The 19831-nt window shown below is 42.4% G+C and overlaps 2 protein-coding genes across 2 annotated transcripts in view; both read left to right on the forward strand.

The window, feature by feature from the left end:
* Positions 1-19831, forward strand: part of RABGAP1 (RAB GTPase activating protein 1) — a 120581-nt gene that overhangs the window by 47936 nt on the left and 52814 nt on the right. The gene's annotated exons all lie outside the window — the stretch shown is intronic.
* Positions 15184-16827, forward strand: GPR21 (G protein-coupled receptor 21). The gene has a single exon (XM_044992395.1). The coding sequence runs from the start codon at positions 15348-15350 to the stop codon at positions 16395-16397; it is 1050 nt and encodes a 349-aa protein (XP_044848330.1). The 5' UTR covers positions 15184-15347; the 3' UTR covers positions 16398-16827.

A 19831-nucleotide genomic window follows, 5' to 3' on the forward strand; every position in this document is an offset into this window, starting at 1 on the left:
GATGAGCAAGTTTTTCTTTAAAAAAAAGAAAAAAAGGTTTTAATACACCACTACCCCGATATAACGCGACCCAATATAACATGAATTCGGATATAACGCGGTAAAGCAGCGCTCCATGAGGGCGGGGCTGCACCCTCCGGTGGATCAAAGCAAGTTCGATATAACGCGGTTTCACCTATAATGCGGTAAGATTTTTTTGGCTCCCGAGGACCACGTTATATCGGGGTAGAGGTGTACTTAAATTTAAACGAGGGATGGAAAAAAATTTGATGTCTATTATAACAGAAGTTAAAGTATTTTTTACATGGTTTAAGTAGGATTTGTTGTTGTCTTTCGGTGGTAAAAATTGTCTGAATTCCGTTTTTATACATATATATAAAAAATGTTAACCGACTGAGTGTTTTATATATATAAGTAGCATGGGGGAGTCTTGTGGGTGGGAGTGGGATAAAAATGCAAGAAACAATGCTGGAACTGGTGAGAATGGGAGCGGGTTTTGCGGGACGGGAGCAGGGGCTCTGCTGTGACCATCCTTTCAGATAGCCAAAGCTGGCAGAATCTTTTAAGCATCTCTAACCAAGTTTGTTGGCCCCTTCTGGTAGAGTGCAGACACAGCATTGTTGTTCTTCTGTGGTTGGGGAGGGCTGCTCTGAAGGGTGATTCCGTGGACACTTATAGTAACTTGCTTAATCTTTCAGGCACAGTCCACCCTACAGGGAGCTCAGCTGGCTGCTGGCATATAAACATCAGACTTGTTTTGCAAAAGGAAAAAATGGTAACAGGTTGAGGAAGTTCTCAGGTTTACATGCAGTTTGCTTTAATCAGCAGGCTTCTTATTTGAGAACTTCATCACCCTAAGGCAGCAAGTTCACCACTTTGGCCTTTGCAGCAGTTACCAATATCTTTGAAAATGGTGCAGTGTTGCTGCTCAAATCAACTCATAGTACTGATGTACCTGCTTCCTGACAGAGCAGTATAGAAAACCAAGTGCTGTGCTGGCTGGCATCAAGCCCTGTCTTCTCTGCAAAGCAACATGTGATACTTCAGATAACTTCATCTCATGTGGTAGATGTGCATCTGCAGATATGTCAGTTCTGCTTAGTGTGAGCAAAAAAATGAAAAACAGAGAGGATGTGCTAGTGACTGGTGTTCAGCCTTCTACCAAAAATTATTTTAAGACCAAAGAATGACTTAAATGCTTTCCTCGTGATCAAAAATACTGCAGCCTTTCAGGTATGCTCCTCTCTGCCAGAGAGCTGTGAGTAATGAACTATCATTTCTAGTCGCTGCATCAGACTGCATTGGACACTGTAGTCTTTTGGCCTTGTCTTTTGCTTCAGGGCAGTGAAAAAAGGTAGGTTTCTCACTGAGATTTCAATCAACTGCTTTGGTTAAGTGATTAGATCAACTTCTTTCATTCTGACACCTTTAAAAAATAACATTTGGAGAGTGTTCAGTGCAGCACACACAAATAGCAGCTGGCACTTCTGCTTCTCCTTCCACATGAGTAATTGCTCCACTGACCCAGCAAGATATCTGCAATTCCATCATATGCTTGCTAAGTGGAAGGGCATGAGTGAGTAGATTTATAATAGCGGTGGACTGTGTTTTGGTCTCAGTGTTTGGTTTTCATTATTCCTGATTAACTCAGACAATTATACATGGAGTTCTGACATGAGCTGTTTTAACTGTTCTGAAGAGAACTGGTCAGTTGTCTTAGCCAGAATACTGTAGTGTGACAGAAGGAATTCAGATCTCCACAAACTTAGTTGAGCTCCACCTCCTTAGTGCTCACAAGACTGCTGTGGTCCCATGTGTGTTAAGCCTCCATAGGCTGAAAAGAGACCAGACATTGCCCCAAACTGGGGGTGTCTAGGCACATTGTTAGGGTGCAGATCCTCTATCTAACAACCCATCTGGAGAGCATAGATCTCAGTCCAACTGCCCAGATCCTGGGATGAGTACGAGTCCCTCCCCTGTTACTTAAACAACATATCCTCTCCCGCAACTCTAGCTGTCTGGGTCTTCCTCAGCTTTACTCTTCAAGGCAACTTGATCGGCCTAACACGTAACAGTCTCACTTTGCACAGGATTCTAAAACACCAACTGCTCTTTACTTAATAGCATGAGAGAAGACAGATAATTTAGAGAATAAGAAACATTTTGCATGCAGTGCCCCTCCCTCTCACTCATTCTTCCCTGGGGGGCCCTCTCTGTTCAGGTAGGCAGGGTTCCCTTGGCCTCTTCAGACTCCTGTATCAGCTCCCCTGTGCTCGAGCTGGTGAAAAATCCAAAGACCCCAAATAGGTCAACTTCTGCCCTTTTATAACCTTCCAGTTCTTCTCAGGTGACTTCAGGATCTGGCTCCTCAGCTGATCACAGACCTCTACCAGGTTCTATTACTTTCTCCTCTGACAAACCAGTTCTTCTGGGTGGGAGCTAGTCTATTGCCTAGAATTTCTGTCTTTTAATAGATGATCATCCCGATATAATAACTTTCTATTGTCAGCCCTGCATCTTATCCTTTGGAATTTCAGTCCAACTTGGAGGTAAAGAGGACAACTGTGCAGCCCTGTGCTTTCTCTTTCAAAATAGAGTTTTCAGCTTGATAAAGATACATAGAGCAAGTTCATAATCTCACAGAGAATTCATCAATTGCACAGCTAGATTCCCCAAGCAGTCATACTTCCCAATACAGAAGTGTCTGCTAATCATCTGGGAGGCCTTGCACTCTGACTGCCATGGTTTTACCTTCCTGATAATGCTGTGTCATGTTTTACAAGCCATTCCTAGAAGTACTGCTTTTGCAAGACTAATGGAAATGCCAAATCAGCGGCACTGCAGTTTTCTGAAGGTGATGTCTCCAGGAGTGAGTAATCTCGTTATAGCAGAACAGCAAAAGGAGTTAATGCAATCCCCCAGCTATCCAGTGCAAAGCTGGTAATGCGATAGGCCTGTTTAAGTATTCATAGTAAGTCTGTGTCCCCTCTTCTGTCTTGATGTTGACCTCTTTGTTTCAGTAGTAGCATTTGATTTCCGTCAGTCTTTGCGTGACCCCAGATGGCAGCGAGGCACTCTGTTAATACGTTTCTGTGTTGACAGCTGCGTTGGAAGTCTCTGGCCTCTTTCAGTGGATTGTTTCTTGTGAGCAGAGTTGTGGACATGGGCTGCATCAGTAGTCTTTGATATTCCAGTTTACTTCCCAATGGGCTTCAGACTCTTGATGGTTTCAGAAGCTGTGTTTTGCTTTCTTCTGCTTAACAGTCTCTGTAAGAGCAGCCCCTGGTTTGTTGTGTCTACGTGCCTGATTCCATGTGGCGGCTGAACAGTGAAATAAAAATGTCCTGCACTGTTTTCTAAATGGAGACCTTTTTCTTTCTTTTCCTTGAATCTATGTTGTGACATAGGAGATACTTGAAAACCATGCTCTGAGGTGTACACCCTTTGGTTTATTGCCTTTGGTAAATATTGGCCAGCATTGTATACCCTGTTTTCATTATGTGAGTAATATCTAGATTTTACCCACTTCTCCAAATTACTTTTGACCGGGAATTTGTGCACCATCTGCATGAATCTCCAAAGCTATTAGCAATCCCAGATTGTTACGCTCATGGGGGTATATGGAAGACAGCCAGCCAGAAGAATTAAGGTCATATCACTCTTGGGGACAGAAATGGAACTACAGATCAAAAGATCCAGACAATCCCTATGAGAAGCATCTGTTTATCCTGAAACTTCAAAAGAGGGACTCCTTGCTTCAAATGTGGTAGTCCTGGTCTTTGGGATAAAGAGAAATCTCTGTCACTTTGGCAGTGGTAGCAGTGGCTGATACCCTCCAGGGGCTGAGCCCTGTAGAGAAGTTAAGACAGATGCACCCACACGAAATTAGTCTGCTCTCAGCAGCATTCTGAAATCTAAGGGAGAAGACACTATTGGGTACCTGAAGAAACAATACTCAACACTTTTGGGAGTCACCTTTGGACAGAGAAATACTGTGGTATGGAAGCGTTGGTGAATAGAATATTGGCAGCCCCAAAGGTTTAAAAAATCATGAGTCGCTTACTAAAAAAACCATGAGATTGGCTTAAAAATCAGGAAATAAAAAAAATCAGGAGATGCTTTTTATTCTTGTTTTCAACCTTTAGGGTACAAGCTTTTCTGTGTAGTGATTAGAGATAGAAGTTTGTTATAATGAATACTGCGATTTTCAGGTATTCCCACAATTTCAGCAATTGGGCCTTTAAGAAAACTACTGTTCATGCAAGATTAGAGATAAAATCGCTGGAGTTGACAACACAGTAAATTATTCTTTAATGGTGATTATTGTAGTTAACATTTTTTGTGCATGATCCAAAGCCCATGGATATAACCAGAAAGACTCCTATTGACTTCAGTGAACTTTCGTTTGCAAACACAGCCTTATCACTGCCTGCTGAACTGTTAGAGAAAGAAGTCTAGGACTTGGTTGTACTGTGTCTCCCACTCTGAGGTTTTGTCTACACTACAAATGCTTTGCCGGTATAGCTACCCCAGCAAAGGCCACAGGGTAGACTTGGTTTATGACAACAGAAGTTTTTCTGTCGGCATAGTAACACCACTGCCTCAAATGACATTAGCTACGCCAACAGAAGCACTCTTCTGTCAGCGTAGCTGCATCTATGCTGGGGTTTTTGTTGGCATAGCTCTGTTGAGTAGTGGCTGTGGAGTTTTGACACCCCTGACTGATGATATTGTTGTGCCAACAAAACTTTGTTTATCATACTGGATTTAAAACAATCAAAGAGAATGTTCCATTAGCCCAGGTTCCTGTGATAAATTATTTCATAAGTTCAATTAGGGGAAGAAGCTGGCTGTGACCTCTTTGGGTGCTAAACAGTCAAAACTGGAAAGTTTGTTTTCTTCCTGGGAGTTGTGGATAGATTACAAATAGTAATTTGCAAAATATAGTGGCTAACTGAAACTATTGGTACATTACATTTGTAGTGTCCTAGATAGCATTGATTTCACATCAAGCATTCCCTAAGTTATTTTAATAACTGTGAAATGCCTTCAGCAATAAAGTTAGATTCTGATGAGTTGAATGGAAAAAAGCAATAGTTTCCATAGCAACTGGTAGTGAGTGGCAGGGAGCAAGTATTCTTTGTTATTGCTAAGCAATGGATGAGCAGATACAAAATTTTTGCCTTTGTTTATAAGCCATCTGCATTGGTCCCAATAGAACAAGTGCTCAGTGCATAGGAAATTAAAGGCTGTCCATTATATTTGATGATGTCTGGACGTCTCCTGTGTCTGTATAGTCCATTTACAAGGAGCAAGATCATAATCAGATGTCACATAGGAAACTAGCAAGTAGTACAAAATAGGCAATTTTCTATCTTGCTTTTAGAATTGTTCCTTTATTTTTATACTCTGCTGTGAACACTGATTCTACTCAATAAATAATGAACAGTTGGAAAACAATTAATCCTGACTTTAGGATCTTCTTAAATCAAGACATTGATTAGTTTTAAGATAATATAAGATTAGCTTTTTCTCCTGGGGTAAAAATGATTCATGCTTTCCGTGGACAGGTGAAAATACTTTTCACAGAAGCCTTTTTTTTTTAGACTTCATAGAAATGCCCCTCTAACAGAGCTGTGAATTTCAGAGGTGCTGAGTACCCAGAATTCCAATTCAACTCAGTGGGAGCTGCACTACCTTACAGGTAAAGTGCTTCTGTTTTTAGATTAATGAAGCAATAATGGGAGTTGTACGTTTCTTGTTGAACCTCCATGAGGGTGCATTTTGCATGATCATAGGTTCTCAGATATTCCTGAACACTGGTGGTGTGGAATAGGAATAGCTCTGATCAGTGCAGCTTTTGTGTTGCAAAACTATGCCGTATGGGACCCCACCTCATTTCCCATTCAGCGAGCAGAGAGATGATTTTACATTGTTTTAATGGCTGAGAATTGCCTAATGCAGACCCCCGTCTTTTTGAAGCCTTCTGAGATCACAGCTAACCTTAATATCAGGCTGTGGAACAATTTTGTATTTATGTACATTTATTTCTATTGCTGTAGCACTCTCTTAGCTGAGATGCTTCTAAAAAGTAACATACAAACATTTTTGCCGGTGAAGGAGAAGAACTGTTTTTAATATAACTTCTTGAAAACACACAATTGGCACTTCCCAATTAAGCTTTTCTAAAGGACTAATATATAACACCAGTCAGTAGGTCTCAGGCTGTGGCTTGTGTTTTAGTGGTTCATAAAACAAAAGATTAAGAATCAAGCATTTATAATGTTGAAGGGAAAGTAGAGGATTAGGAAGGGGAGAGGTTGGTTTATGCAGGACTATGTGTGGGAGGTGGCTTGTAGCATTAGTGTGCACCAGATAATTGCATTATCAGAAAAATATATTTGGCACAACAGGGATATCTTGGGGGCACATCAGAAAAATCCAGTAGCTGCACAGGTGCCCCTTGTATGTTCTACAAGAGTAATCCTGCGTTCATTATTCCTTAAGGCAACTGCCAATTTAAACAAATATATCAGTATCAACTATTTCTAGAAATCTTTAAATGCAGGCTTCTCTCTAGTTACTTTCTCTTTTCCCTATAAAGCAGTGGTGGACTCCTTGGGCTGCATGTGGCTCATCAGGGTAAGCCACTGGCGGGCCGCAAGGCAATTTGTTTACATCGACTGTCTGCAGGCACAGCCGCCTGCAGCTCCCAGTGGCCACAGTTCGCCGTTCCCGGCCAATGGGAGCTGCGGATGGCCATGCCTGCGGACAGTCGATGTAAACAAATTGTCTTGCGGCCCGCCAGTGGATTACCCTGATGGGCTGCAGGTTGCCCACCACTGCTGTAAAGCTTGTGTTTCTCCCCATGAGAGCAATAACTTTGTCAATAAAGGGCTTTGTCAAATGTAGAACTTAATAGTGTGCACTACACCTTGACATGGTGGGAAGGCTTGTGTGTTCCAATGATCTTGGGAGTTAGGCTGGTGGAAGCTTTAATTTCTGGTAAGGCCACCCAAGCCGAACAGGTCAGAGGGTAGGAACCGCATGAAAAGGAGTCCACCCCTCCAGGGTGGTGGTTGAGTGATAGGCCAACAACCTCTCATCAGAAGACAGGGATAGTGGAGGGTTTTTTGTGCCCTGAGTGACATCTGACAGTGCAGGAAGGATTCCATTTCAGAATAGCAAAGAATCCTGTGGCACCTTATAGACTAACAGACGTTTTGCAGCATGAGCTTTCGGGGGTGAATACCCACTTCTTCGGATGCAAGAGGTGGAAATTTCCTGGGGCAGGTATATATAAGCAAGCAAGAAGCAAGCTAGAGATAACGAGGTTAGATCAATCAGGGTGGATGAGGCCCTGTTCTAGCAGTTGAGGTGTGAAAACCAAGGGAGGAGAAACTGGTTCTGTTATTGGCAAGCCATTCACAGTCTTTGTTTAGTCCTGAGCTGATGGTGTCAAATTTGCAGATGAACTGGAGCTTAGCAGTTTCTCTTTGAAGTCTGGTCCTAAAGTTTTTTTGCTGTAGGATGGCCACCTTAAGATCTGCTATTGTGTGGCCAGGGAGGTTGAAGTGTTCTCCTACAGGTTTTTGTATATTGCCATTCCTAATGTCTGATTTGTGTCCATTTATCCTTTTCCTTAGAGACTGTCCAGTTTGGCCGATGTACATAGCAGAGGGGCATTGCTGGCATATGATGGCATATATTACATTGGTGGAAGTGCAGGTGAATGAACCGGTGATGTTGTGGCTGATCTGGTTTGGTCCTGTGATGGTGTTGCTGGTGTAGATATGTGGGCAGAGTTGGCATCGAGGTTTGTTGCATGGATTGGTTCCTGAGCTAGAGTTACTATGGTGCGGTGTGCAGTTGCTGGTGAGAATATGCTTCAGGTTGTCTGTGGGCGAGAACTGGTCTGCCACCCAAGGCCTGTGAAAGTGTGGGATCATTGTCCAGGATGGGTTGTAGATCCCTGATGATGCGTTGTAGGGGTTTTAGCTGGGGACTGTATGTGATGGCCAGTGGAGTCCTGTTGGTTTCTTTCTTGGGTTTGTCTTCCAGTAGGAGGCTTCTGGGTACACGTCTGGCTCTGTTGATCTGTTTCCTTATTTCCTCGTGTGGGTACTGTAGTCTTGAGAATGCTTGGTGGAGATTTTCTAGGTGTTGGTCTCTGTCTGCGGGGTTAGAGCAGATACGGTTGTACCTCAGTGCTTGGCTGTAGACAATGGATCTTGTGGTGTGTCCGGGATGGAAGCTGGAGGCATGAAGGTAGGCATAGCGGTCGGTAGGTTTTCGGTATAGGGTGGTGTTGATGTGACCATCACTTATTTGCACCGTGGTGTCTAGGAAGTGGACCTCCCATGTAGATTGGTCCAGGCTGAGGTTGATGGAGGGGTGGAAGCTGTTGAAATCGTGGTGGAATTTTTCCAGAGTCTCCTTCCCATGGGTCCAGATGATGAAGATGTCATCGATGTAGCGTAGGTAGAGAAGGGGCGTGAGTGGACGGGAGCTGAGGAAGCGTTGTTCCAGGTCGGCCATAAAAATATTGGCATATTGTGGGGCCATACGGGTGCCCATAGCGGTGCCACTGATCTGGAGATATATATTGTCAGAATATTTGAAATAGTTGTGTGTGAGGATAAAGCCACAGAGCTCAGCAACCAGGTGTGCTGTGGCATCATCAGGGATACTGTTCCTGACAGCTTGTATTCCATCAGTATGTGGGATGTTTGTGTAGAGAGCCTCTACATCCATGGTGGCCAGGATGGTGTTTTCTGGAAGGTCACCAATGCATTGTAGTTTCCTCAGGAAATCAGTGGTGTCACGGAGATAGCTGGGAGTGCTGGTAGCATAGGGTCTGAGTAGAGAGTCTACATATCCAGACAGTCCTTCAGTGAGAGTTCCAATGCCCGAGATGATGGGGCGTCCAGGATTTCCGGGTTTGTGGATCTTGGGTAGTAGATAGAATAACCCTGGTCGGGGCTCTAAGGGTATGTTGATTAGTTCTGGTGTTAGTGTAGGGAGTGTCCTGAGTAGATGGTGCAGTTTCTTAGTGTATTCCTCAGTGGGATCTGAGGGAAGTAGCCTGTAAAATTTAGTATTGGAGAGTTGTCTGGCGGCCTCCTTTTGGTAGTCAGACCTGTTCATGATGACAACAGCACCTCCTTTATCAGCCTCTTTGATTATAATGTCAGGATGGTTTCTGAGGCTGTGAATGGCATTGCGTTCTGCACGACTTAGGTTGTGAGGCAAGCGATGTTGTTTTTCCACAATTTCAGAATAGCATGTGCAAATGTTATAATAATTTCACTAAAAAACTAGATGAAAACGTTTTCAGTAAGATTTGACTGAATAAATGTGTTTGTCTCGTAAATATAACAGTACTTCTGAGGCAGGAAGACTCACTTGTACAGTAGCAAAACCTGGTATGGGCCTCATTTGTTTTCCCTCTCTATATACATGACAATTAGATTTGCATACACGCATCTAAACTAGGTGTATGTGTCTAATTTTCAAGAGTGCTGAACACTACAACTCAATGACTTCATCTGGAATTGTGGGATCTTCGAGTGATGGCCACCATATGTATTCCAGTGGTGGGGGTGCGCATACGTGCCATGTGTTGGATCCAGAAGATTTTTGTAGCTGTGTCCATTGATTCAGACGTGCAGCATGTGTCTCTTCATGCTCCCAGATGAGATTATAATAGCCTGGGTGGGTTGATGCTCCTCCAGTTCACTCTTACTGCTGCCTGGCTGGAGCTGGAACCTCTGTTCCTCTGCATTCTGGGTGTTTCCCTGTCCTCCATCTGTATATAAGTCTTCATTCTGGTTTTTCATGTAGTTAGTTATGAATTGTGGATTCTCAGCATTCCTGAAAATTAGGCATGTAAATCTTAATTTAGATATGCATCTGCAAATCTGATTGTAATAAGTATGGCAGTGGTATTGAGGCCTGTGAGGCTGTGATCTTCATATTTGTGTCTGTGTGCTCAGATTTTCTATTTTTGTGTTATAGTTTCACTGTGGTTGTAGTGGGCAATAAGCTTTAAGGAGAATATTACTCCTAATAGATATGCCTTAGCTATAGGGATAGCTTCTTAAAAACCCTTCCAAGCAGCATGAGATAGGCACTTGCAATTATACTAGTATATACATTTATATAAAATTCAAAAAATTAGCAAGTGAATCATTTATTGGTACTGTCTACAGGAATATACTACTCTTATTGGATGGACAGAAATTTAGAATTTTGTATTAATCATTTCTTGTAACAATTTATACCCTAGATCTGAAAAGGAAAACCAACATTTTAAAATAGAAGTTTACATTTCAGGGTATTTCATTTAATTCAGCCGTTTGAGAACAGGTGTAATTCAGTATATGGTTTTAATTAAAGTTTTTATCGTTCTGATTCTTGATGGGATCTTGGTGCTATAGTGGATTAGTGCACTGGCCTTTCACCTGTGGGAAAACTAGTTTAAATCCTGTTGGAATATCAGTTTGATCCCAGTTTGTGCACATCACAGAACTGTTCTGGAGGTTGGCATGATTGATGGTTTCTGATGAAAAGGGGCTTAGGACACTGATAGCATGGGTTGCTGCTGTTTTGGACTAAGATGCATTGGGAGAGCTGGGGGAGTGGAGGATGCTGAAGAATGGGACTGAAGTGCATTGACAGAGATTGTGTAATCTCAAGTCCATTAGCAGTAATTCTGTTCACAATTCATTAACTCAGAAAAAAAAATAGAATAGAAATTAGAAAATTAAGGGGGTAGAATTGGCTTCTCTTCCATTATTATAGTGGAATCTCTCTGTCTTTGCTGGAGTTCAGTTTTTTGTATTTCTATTAAAAATCTGTATGTTCTGAGGTTTCTGATTTTGGCTGCAGTTATTTGCTCTGTCCTGACATTTTATTAACCAGTTGTTATTGAGGCCTAGTATTAGAAATCCTGAGAGAACCTACCTTGTTTTTAAATATCTGAAATATTAAAAGTTTGATGTATGCTGTTTTTCTTAGGACTGAATAGGCACAGTAGTAAATATTCCCTTGGGATCTACAAACACCACCTGACTCTTGGTAACTGAAATCTGCTCTGCCTCAGAAAAAGAAGTAAATTTATACCAAAAATACTGTTTTGGGGTTGTTTTCCTAAATATTCTCATCTCTGCACTTCATGTCTGGGTATTTATCTGAAGGTAGAATTACAGATCCAAATGTCTGGACAAAAGGTGGCCACTTACGTACATAGCACTCTGCATCTAGGATGATCCATGGCATTTTGCAAACTGATTTACAAAGTGAGTGGGGATTTTTCCCCTTTCTATGAAATGCATTTTATTCAACACTCAAAAATTCTAGCTCACTTTTTGGAAGCAAGGTTCCTGAGTGATAAGAAACGGTTGATTTTAGTGTGATGAAAACATCAAATCTGCCAAGTGGCAGTCTGCTAAAATCCTGTCAAGTTCTTTGAGTGTCATTGCCACAGGCCTTTGTTTGACTATACAATAAACCCCCCCAGCTCAAACTTTTTTGAAGAGAGTTGAAAACCTTTATGATTTCAGGCTGGGTTTTTTTAACTGAAACTGACTTAGTAAGAGCATTGGTATTTGATGGTAAATTAAAATGCATGTTAATGAAAAGCATTATACATTTTTTTTTTACGGAAAATATTTTGATGATTGTACCTTTCTCAATCAAGGCTAACACTGGCATAGAAGAGTGAACCACACAGGTGTTTCTCTGATCATTGTGTAGCAATGTTTCTGAAAGTTGGGTCTTAGGAAGTATATATATCAATTATGCATAAGCAGTGGGGGAAGGAGTGTTGAACTGAGCTGAAAATATCCTTGAAAGCTTTTGTATTTATTTTATTGCCTTTATCTTTGAAATTTGTTAATATTGTCAATTGTCAGGCATCATGTATTTTATTAATCGGGTGGTAGTGTGATACCACTAACATTGTTTTCCCTTAGCAATCAAAAGAACTTAACAGTTTGCTGGGATCAGTTCCCCATTGTAATTTGACGTTAGCCTATTTTCTGTGTAACTTGTGATACGTTTGTGTGAGTGCCTAACTTTAATGTGAAGGTTTATAACATTTCTTAGCTACAGTTTTAGTATTCTTCTCTTCTCAAGTAGAAATTCCATCAGTTATTGTACAAACTAATAATGATATTAAATCAATCTTCCTAGAAGAAAGTAGAAAAAAAATCAAGTTTGTGTTTTTCAGGATTATAAGTCAGCATGAGCCAGAAGGTTTTAAATTATGGCAAACATTCATCTTGGAATTTTAACCAAATTCAACCCATATAAATGTAATAAGTTAAACAGCTTTTTTTCACGGTCAGTATAAATTGTAATCATTTCACTATGACTGCTTTGGGCTGTATGCTTTCCAGCTGTGATTCACATTTCATTAAATACACCTGAGTTTGGCATAACATTTTAGTTTCTGTTGTTTAAGAACTTGCCTGTCCAAGAAAGCTGCATTGATTTAACTTAAAGGTGAATTTAAATCCATATAGTTAAACCAGTTCAAACGGTTGTTTGGACACTCTTATTTTGGTAAAGAATACCTTATTTTGGGTTAGCTTAAGTCAGTTAAGAGCAGGTATAACTAAACTGAAATATGCCATTCTTATATCAAGTAAAAATAGCCAAAAAGCCTTTTACATTGGCTTAACTATATCAATGTAAAGACTATTCTTTGGTAGCTGGCAAATCTCATGTCAAGTTGTTGTTTTGGAACAGGAGCCTGATATCTCGAGTTATGAAATGGGCTGTTGGATTTCGAATGTGTAGGTATTCAGTGTGGCTGAGTGAGGAAAAGAGGGGAAAAGCACTTTTTCATTCCTAAATCCCATAACCAGTGGTATGCTGGAGTTCTGGTATGACATTTTCGGGCTTGTCTACATGGGAGATATTTCTGGCTGTCCCAGTTTAATTAAACCACTCTAGTTATACTGGTATAACTCCCCCATGTGGACACTCTTATTCAGGGATAAGAATGTTTTTGTTTTTCTTCAGTTCAGCTTAAACCACTTCCAGAGGGACATAAACTAAACTGGAAAAAGGCTCTCTCTTGTACCAGAATATGGGCAGTTATACTAGTATAACTGTAGCGCTTTAAATTCACACCCTGATTTATACTACTGTAACTTCCCCATGTAGTCAAGCCTTTAGCGTGCGAAAGTGTGTGTATTTCTGCTTGCTGAGTGAGATCACATACTGGATATGGACAGAAAGCTTTGTGTAACAGTCTGAGGGAGCCAATCTGTTTTACAAGGTGTTCAGGAAGTTCATCTGAGGAGAAGCACTTCTTGTCATGTGCATACGGTGAAATATGTTTCAAATCAATGTTTTTAATACAGATCTACATTTCTGAGGCTACCGGGGGTAGGGTTGCTAAAAAGCAGTGTTTATCACACTAAATACATAGAGAACTAATTCATAATAAGCCACTCTTATTCCGGTGTAAGAGCATCAAGACTGGGAGTTAATCAGGAATAGTTAATCTGTTTTAAATATGCACCCTACATTATTCCAGATTAAGTTTCACGTGCAAACAAACTGTAATAGTATAGGGGGGAGTCTAGTGTTTTCAGACGCTGATTTGCTTTCCATCTGATTTGCTTTCCAGTTGAGTTGTCAGAAGGGCCTTGTGCTGGAATCTCTCTAACCAAGTGTTTTGTACTGTATCTTTAAACTAAACTGAGCTAAGTACACACCAGCATTCAGCTGTAGGGAAGCCTCTTAGATTTCTCATTTCTGTACTGATCGTCTAACCCTTTGGAAGAGAAGGACCCTGCTTTGAGCAGGTCTGTGTGTGGTAATGTGGAGTCATGATGCTTGCGTTATAAAAGGGCTCCCGGGGGGAGGAAGTGAGAAACCTGGCACAGCAGCACGGTGAACAGCCACCAACTTCCAGCATCCTCCCCAGAACCTGTTGTACTGCTGCCCTTCGCATTCCTTTCCTTCGCGGGGCTCGGTTACTGGCTGGTGGGAGCTGCCTGCTGCATTTTGCCCCAGGGGAAGGATGCTGGGGGGCGCTCAGAGCTGTTCATCACACAGCCAGACCGCCGGCCACGTGTTTCCCTGCCGCTCCTGCTAGTGTTGTCTGACCCGGGGCCCCTCCCCCGAAATAATGTGCTGCTGCTGCTGCTGCTGAACATCTGGAGAGAGCAGGTCCCCCGGGCGGCTGCTGGGATTGGAGGGGGCGCGCCCCCATTGCAGGCTCGGAGCTGGGGCCACCTAGTCCCCGGAGCCCCGGCTGTGGTGCTGCAGCTGCCCCTGCGCTGCTTTGCCTTCTCCGCCCCCCTTCCTCCCCTCCCCTCCCCATCCCATCTCCCTCCCCCTCCCCCGGCTCCTGCTTCCCCTCCCCCTCGCGGTTCTGCAGCAGTCGGGGCTGAGGCACACGCCGGCTTTGCAGGCTCTCGGGGCTGAGGATGCGCTCGGGCTTTTGTTCCTATTGCGCCAGGCACAGGGGCAGGTGAGTGGGGGTGGGGTGAGGGGGTGGGGGCGTTAGCCGGGGCTGGGTCAGTCGCTCCCCTCTTGTGTAAGGGGAGCTTGGGGGGGGGGGGCAAGCGCCCGGACCGCTGGATCGGTGCAGTTAAAGTGAAATAATGAACAAAGCATCCTGCAAAATGGAGCCAGGGGAAGGGCTGGAAACACCCCCTCGCCCCCCAATATCCCCTGCCCCCAGGGACCTGCAGGCAGAATTGCTTGGGGAGCCCATGAAATGCATCTAAATCTCCCCTCCTGCTGCTGAGAGCTCAGCTCTGCCAGAAGAGATGTCCAGAGACCCCGGATGGTGGGGTGTGGAAAGGGGAATAAGGTGGGCGGGGGGGGGGCTGTGCTGTGAGAGAGGCAGGCTGCACTCGGGTGGGGAACGAAGGAGGGATGGAGGTGGTGGCATGGGGTGCCTGGCAGGGAGCACAGTGGCCGGAGAGATGCTGCAAAACACTTTCCCCTTTTCTTCTGTCAGCTCGAGTTCAGACTCCTGCCGAAGCTTCTCCCTCTTCCCCCGCGCCGCATCCTCTACCCAGATGTTCAGCCAGCCGGGGTGTTAGTGTCAGCTCAGCCGTCTCCGGTGCCTCTGTGTGAACTTGCTGGCAGGGCTGCTGCTGGGACCCAGGGCAGCAGCAACAGGGAAGAGGCTGTCGATTGAGCCGGATTTAAAGGGGAATTGTGCTGCAGACAATGCTCAGCAGCAGCATCTGGAGCAGCCCTGGGGACCCAGCTACACATTGCTACACACATAGCCAGGCACAATGACAGCAGCTGCCTGGAGTGGCTGCGGGCAGCAGGCGGGAGCATGAAGTGAACGGATCACTGCAGTGCTCAAGATGAACTCCACCTTGGTTGGTAACCAGAGTGGGCGGCCATTCTGCCTCCTGGCCATTAGCTACTTGGAGACCGTCAATTTTTGCCTCCTGGAAGTGATTATAATAGTGTTTCTCACTGTGCTGATCATTTCAGGCAATATTATAGTGATATTTGTCTTTCACTGTGCACCTTTACTGAACCACCACACCACCAGCTACTTCATCCAGACGATGGCATATGCTGACCTCCTGGTGGGTGTGAGCTGTCTGGTGCCTTCTTTGTCCTTACTCCACTATCCCATTGTTTTGAGAGAGTCCTTGGTCTGCCAGGTCTTTGGTTATGTGGTATCTGTGCTCAAAAGTGTCTCCATGGCCTCTCTGGCTTGCATTAGCATTGATAGATACATTGCCATCACCAAACCACTGACCTACAATAGTCTGGTCACCCCGTGGAGACTTCGTGTCTGCATCCTGATCATTTGGCTGTACTCCTGTGTAGTCTTCTTACCTGCCTTCTTTCACTGGGGAAAGCCTGGATATCATGGGGATGTGTTTCAGTGGTGCGCCGACTCCTGGTACACTGATCGCTATTTCACTCTCTTCATTGTGATGATGCTCTATGCCCCTGCGGCTTTCATCGTCTGCTTCACATACTTCAATATCTTCCGCATCTGCCAGCAGCACACCAAGGAAATCAATGAAAGGCGAGTGCGCTTCAGCTCCCAGGATGGGGAGGCTGGGGAGGCACAGCACTGCCCTGATAAGCGCTATGCCATGGTTCTGTTCCGCATCACCAGTGTCTTCTACATCCTCTGGTTGCCCTACATCATATATTTTTTGCTGGAGAGCTCTGCTGTCTATAGAAACCACACTGCATCCTTTTTGACCACTTGGCTTGCCATTAGCAACAGTTTCTGCAACTGTGTCATTTACAGTCTCTCCAACAGTGTTTTTCAGAAGGGGCTCAAGCGCCTCTCGGGAGTTGTTTGCACCTCTTGCGCAAGACAGAGGGTAGTTAAGGACTCTTCAACCTCTAGGAGCAAAAGACCTTCCAATGGATGCCATGTCTAAGGAGCAGATTGCTGTGACTGGGAAATTCAGGCAGTCATGTACATTGCAAAATAAGTTAGAAACAGTTTTAAGATGTCCAGGTTAGCAAAAAGGTTTCTGAGAAATGCTGCTGACACAAAAATCAGGAGCGTGTATTATTGTTTTCACTTAAAAATTTCATTGTGGTGTTAGGGTATGTGGTGTGTGACCTCCATATTCATTTTAAGAATAAAGCTGTATCCTGACACTTTTTCTGGCATGACTGAATGTAGTGGGTGTGTGTGAGCTTCAGCAATTTTTTTTTTTTACAACTTTACGAGGCTGTTTCAAGATTTATGCGTCACATAGAAATGATTTCTCTGAAGTGGAAGTGTTATAGTATAATGGTGTATTGCAGGGACTTTTTTTGTGTATGCCAAAGCATATTGACTCTGTGTGTTCTTACACCGAAATCTAGGGGGCCAAATGGTTTGTCTTTCAGCTCTGTCTAGACAGAACTCTAGAATATAGTGAATAATGTGAACACTTTAACATTAACTTAAGCTTGTAATGAGCCATGAATGCAGCAATGTGATCAAAACAGTGAGACACTTTTGAAAACTGATCTGGTCTCTGTGCCCCCTTTTACCAGTAGAATACTTGTATGTGATTGGAGTACAGTATTTGCATTTTTCTTTTTGAACAACTTGGATCAGACCAAAGTTAGCATTTTAATAAAACATCTTTTATAAGCTAAGAAAAAATAGTTGCTCTTTTATGACATCAGAATTGTGGCAGTGATTTGAGGATGATGCCTAGTTGTGAAAATTATTCTCAAAACACTGGAGAAAAGCTACTTCTGTTTGGAAATTACTCAAGAACAACTAAAAAAAACCTGTTTTTTTTAATCTAAATTCTTCTGATATTTTACATACTGGAACTTAAGAGGAAAAGGAAAAAAAATTGTAGTTTAACCAGCCAAGGGAGCTATGTTATAAATTTAACTACAGCATTTGAGTTATGGATAACTGAACACACAGCTAAATCAGGCATTTATCTTTAATCCCAGGAAGCCTAAAGAAGGTTCGAATATAGCAGGAGCTAATTCCTTTTGGCAAGCATCTGTCATAAACTGGTCAAACAAAGTACACTATCTGAGAAACCAAGTTTTCAGTGACTACAACTTTTTAGGGCTGGTTTAGAATGGAGGCTTTTTGTGTGCTGTAATGTCATCAGGAATGCACTGTGGCCCTCAACTAAATTCATTCTCTTTAAAAGTGCCATTAACTCTTTATTGATTCATGGAGTGCTATTTTAGTAGCTAAAGTGTCTGCAAAGTATAAATTCTTAACAGTAATGGATTATATTTTTCTATCTCAGTGTCCTCAATACAGGGATGTGTGTTTTGTTTTGTTTTTTTCTCTCTTCACATAATACATACCACAACCGATCTACAGCTCACTTTTTTCAGCATACATCCAATCTCTGTGTGCAATAGGAGTGGGTTCTGGGGAATTCTTTGAGCTCTCCACGTGTGTAGGAGTTGCAGTCAGTGTGTGCTCTCAGTGCACAGAGGGACTGAAGGAAACCTATGAGAAATGGGTTACAAGACTTCTAAGACCTGGAGAAGTCTCTCTAGCTCAAGGGAAAAATCACAGTTTGTGTTATAAAATATATTTAAATCAGATCTTGGTTTTCTACCATAGTATGTCATCCATGATGAAAGCTTACAAAGATAACTTCCTCCTATAGATCCTCCAAAATGTAAGAACAAAGGCTGTTTTAATCCTGATGCTTTCATGGCCACTTTATTAATCATTATTTATATTGTGGCGCACCTAGAAAGCAGGGCCCCTTTTCCTTGGCACTGTGCAAATATAAAACAAAGAGACTGTCCCTATCTCTAAAGAGCATGCTATCTAAATTTAAGGCTAAAGACAACAGGTGGATATGACTGACAGCAGTGGGGAGCTGAGGGTAACAGTGAGACAATTAGGAAAGATGTAGTAAGCAAGGGTCGCACCAGCTGGCTAATCATTCTCAAGTGTTTTGTAAGCATTATAGCATAGGTGGTTTTTAAGGAGAGATTTAAAGCTTTAAGTCACTAATATTTAGCATTTATGCTCAGTATTATTGAAATACCCCCTCATGCAAAATACCCCTGCTTTTCCATGGTTCTGAACTGTACTTAAAGTTTCAAGTGTTTGAGCAGATATAATCTAAGCGTTAAAATAGCATTTAACATCAAGATGATTTATGTCAGATTTATCCACTGGGTCCTAAAATCCATCATAGTAGGGTTTTAGGTGTAAGCGGAGGTCTGAAGGCAAATATTGCTGCATCTTTCAGTTTGTGCACCAGGAAGGAGCAGTTGAATGTTAGTGTACAGTATATTTGGGAATACGTGAATTTAGCAAAAGTGAGGAGACTAAATCCTGACATTAGTATTTAACTTGTGCTGGAGCAGATGCCAGCTTTACCCAACTGGCCCAGAGCTCTATTCAAAATACAACAGTTTACAGCTGCAGATATTTTTAAAACTTGGGAACAGCTGAACAAGTCAGCATTACTCTGATGGCTAGAAGGAAGGTAGTGCAGCTGTGACTTACAGCTGTGAGATTCACTTACAAAGTGTTTATTAAAAACTAGGCTTTTGCTCTCTCTCAATTGCCATATTCAAATCCGCTGTCAGTTTCATTTTATCTCAAAATCTTCATCAGTTAAGTTGCTTTTCATGAGACACAGGAAGCAAAACCTGGGCTTCTAGGGAATTAAAAATCAGAACAAATAGTAGATGTTTCCTATGCAACATCTTTCACAGATGCTTCTGAAAGGTGAAACCGTCTCTGACTGTACAGTTAGCATTAAGCCGGTCTTGTCTCAATTACATCTAGTATTTAAATTTTTTGTTTTTAAATATCTTTCATATACTCCTTTCATTTGACACAATGGGAGATTTGTATGTAGTTTAAAAGCTGTTGCACCAAATTCATATCACACATAACTATTAACTTCAGCTAAGTTACATCAGGGCTGAATCTGTCCCAGTGTGCTTGGGACCAAGTGAGAGAGAAATAATTTTACACTCTATTACCTTGTTTTGTCAGGAGTTCACTTAACTTTATTTGGTATGTAGTTGACATGAAGCACAGTGCTTGTTTTCAGGGACTGTCAACACTATTGATGCTATGAAGTGTTACAGAGCAAACTTTATAGTCAGATCGTTTCAATAGCTATATTTGAAAATTAGTCCTTGTGCTTGGCTAAACTTGTTTGATTTCCCATAATACTTTAAAAATAGTAAATGCTGATTAGGACCATTGCACGAAAAAATGTTGTGATGAAGGGAGCATAGATGTAAAAATTATTTGTATTTTTATGAAAATGCTAAGTCTGCTATGAAACTTCCATGATCTTAAGTGGTTAAATGAATTGACTTTAATTTCAAATTTGTATCCGGGACTATAAATTCTATT

This window comes from Mauremys mutica, chromosome 18 (genome assembly GCF_020497125.1).
Source record: "Mauremys mutica isolate MM-2020 ecotype Southern chromosome 18, ASM2049712v1, whole genome shotgun sequence".
Lineage (NCBI taxonomy): Eukaryota > Metazoa > Chordata > Testudines > Geoemydidae > Mauremys > Mauremys mutica.

What these genes read in the sequence shown, in the direction of transcription:
- GPR21 (XM_044992395.1), top strand. Translation starts at nt 15,348, where the DNA reads ATGAACTCCACCTTGGTTGGTAACCAGAGTGGGCGGCCATTCTGCCTC.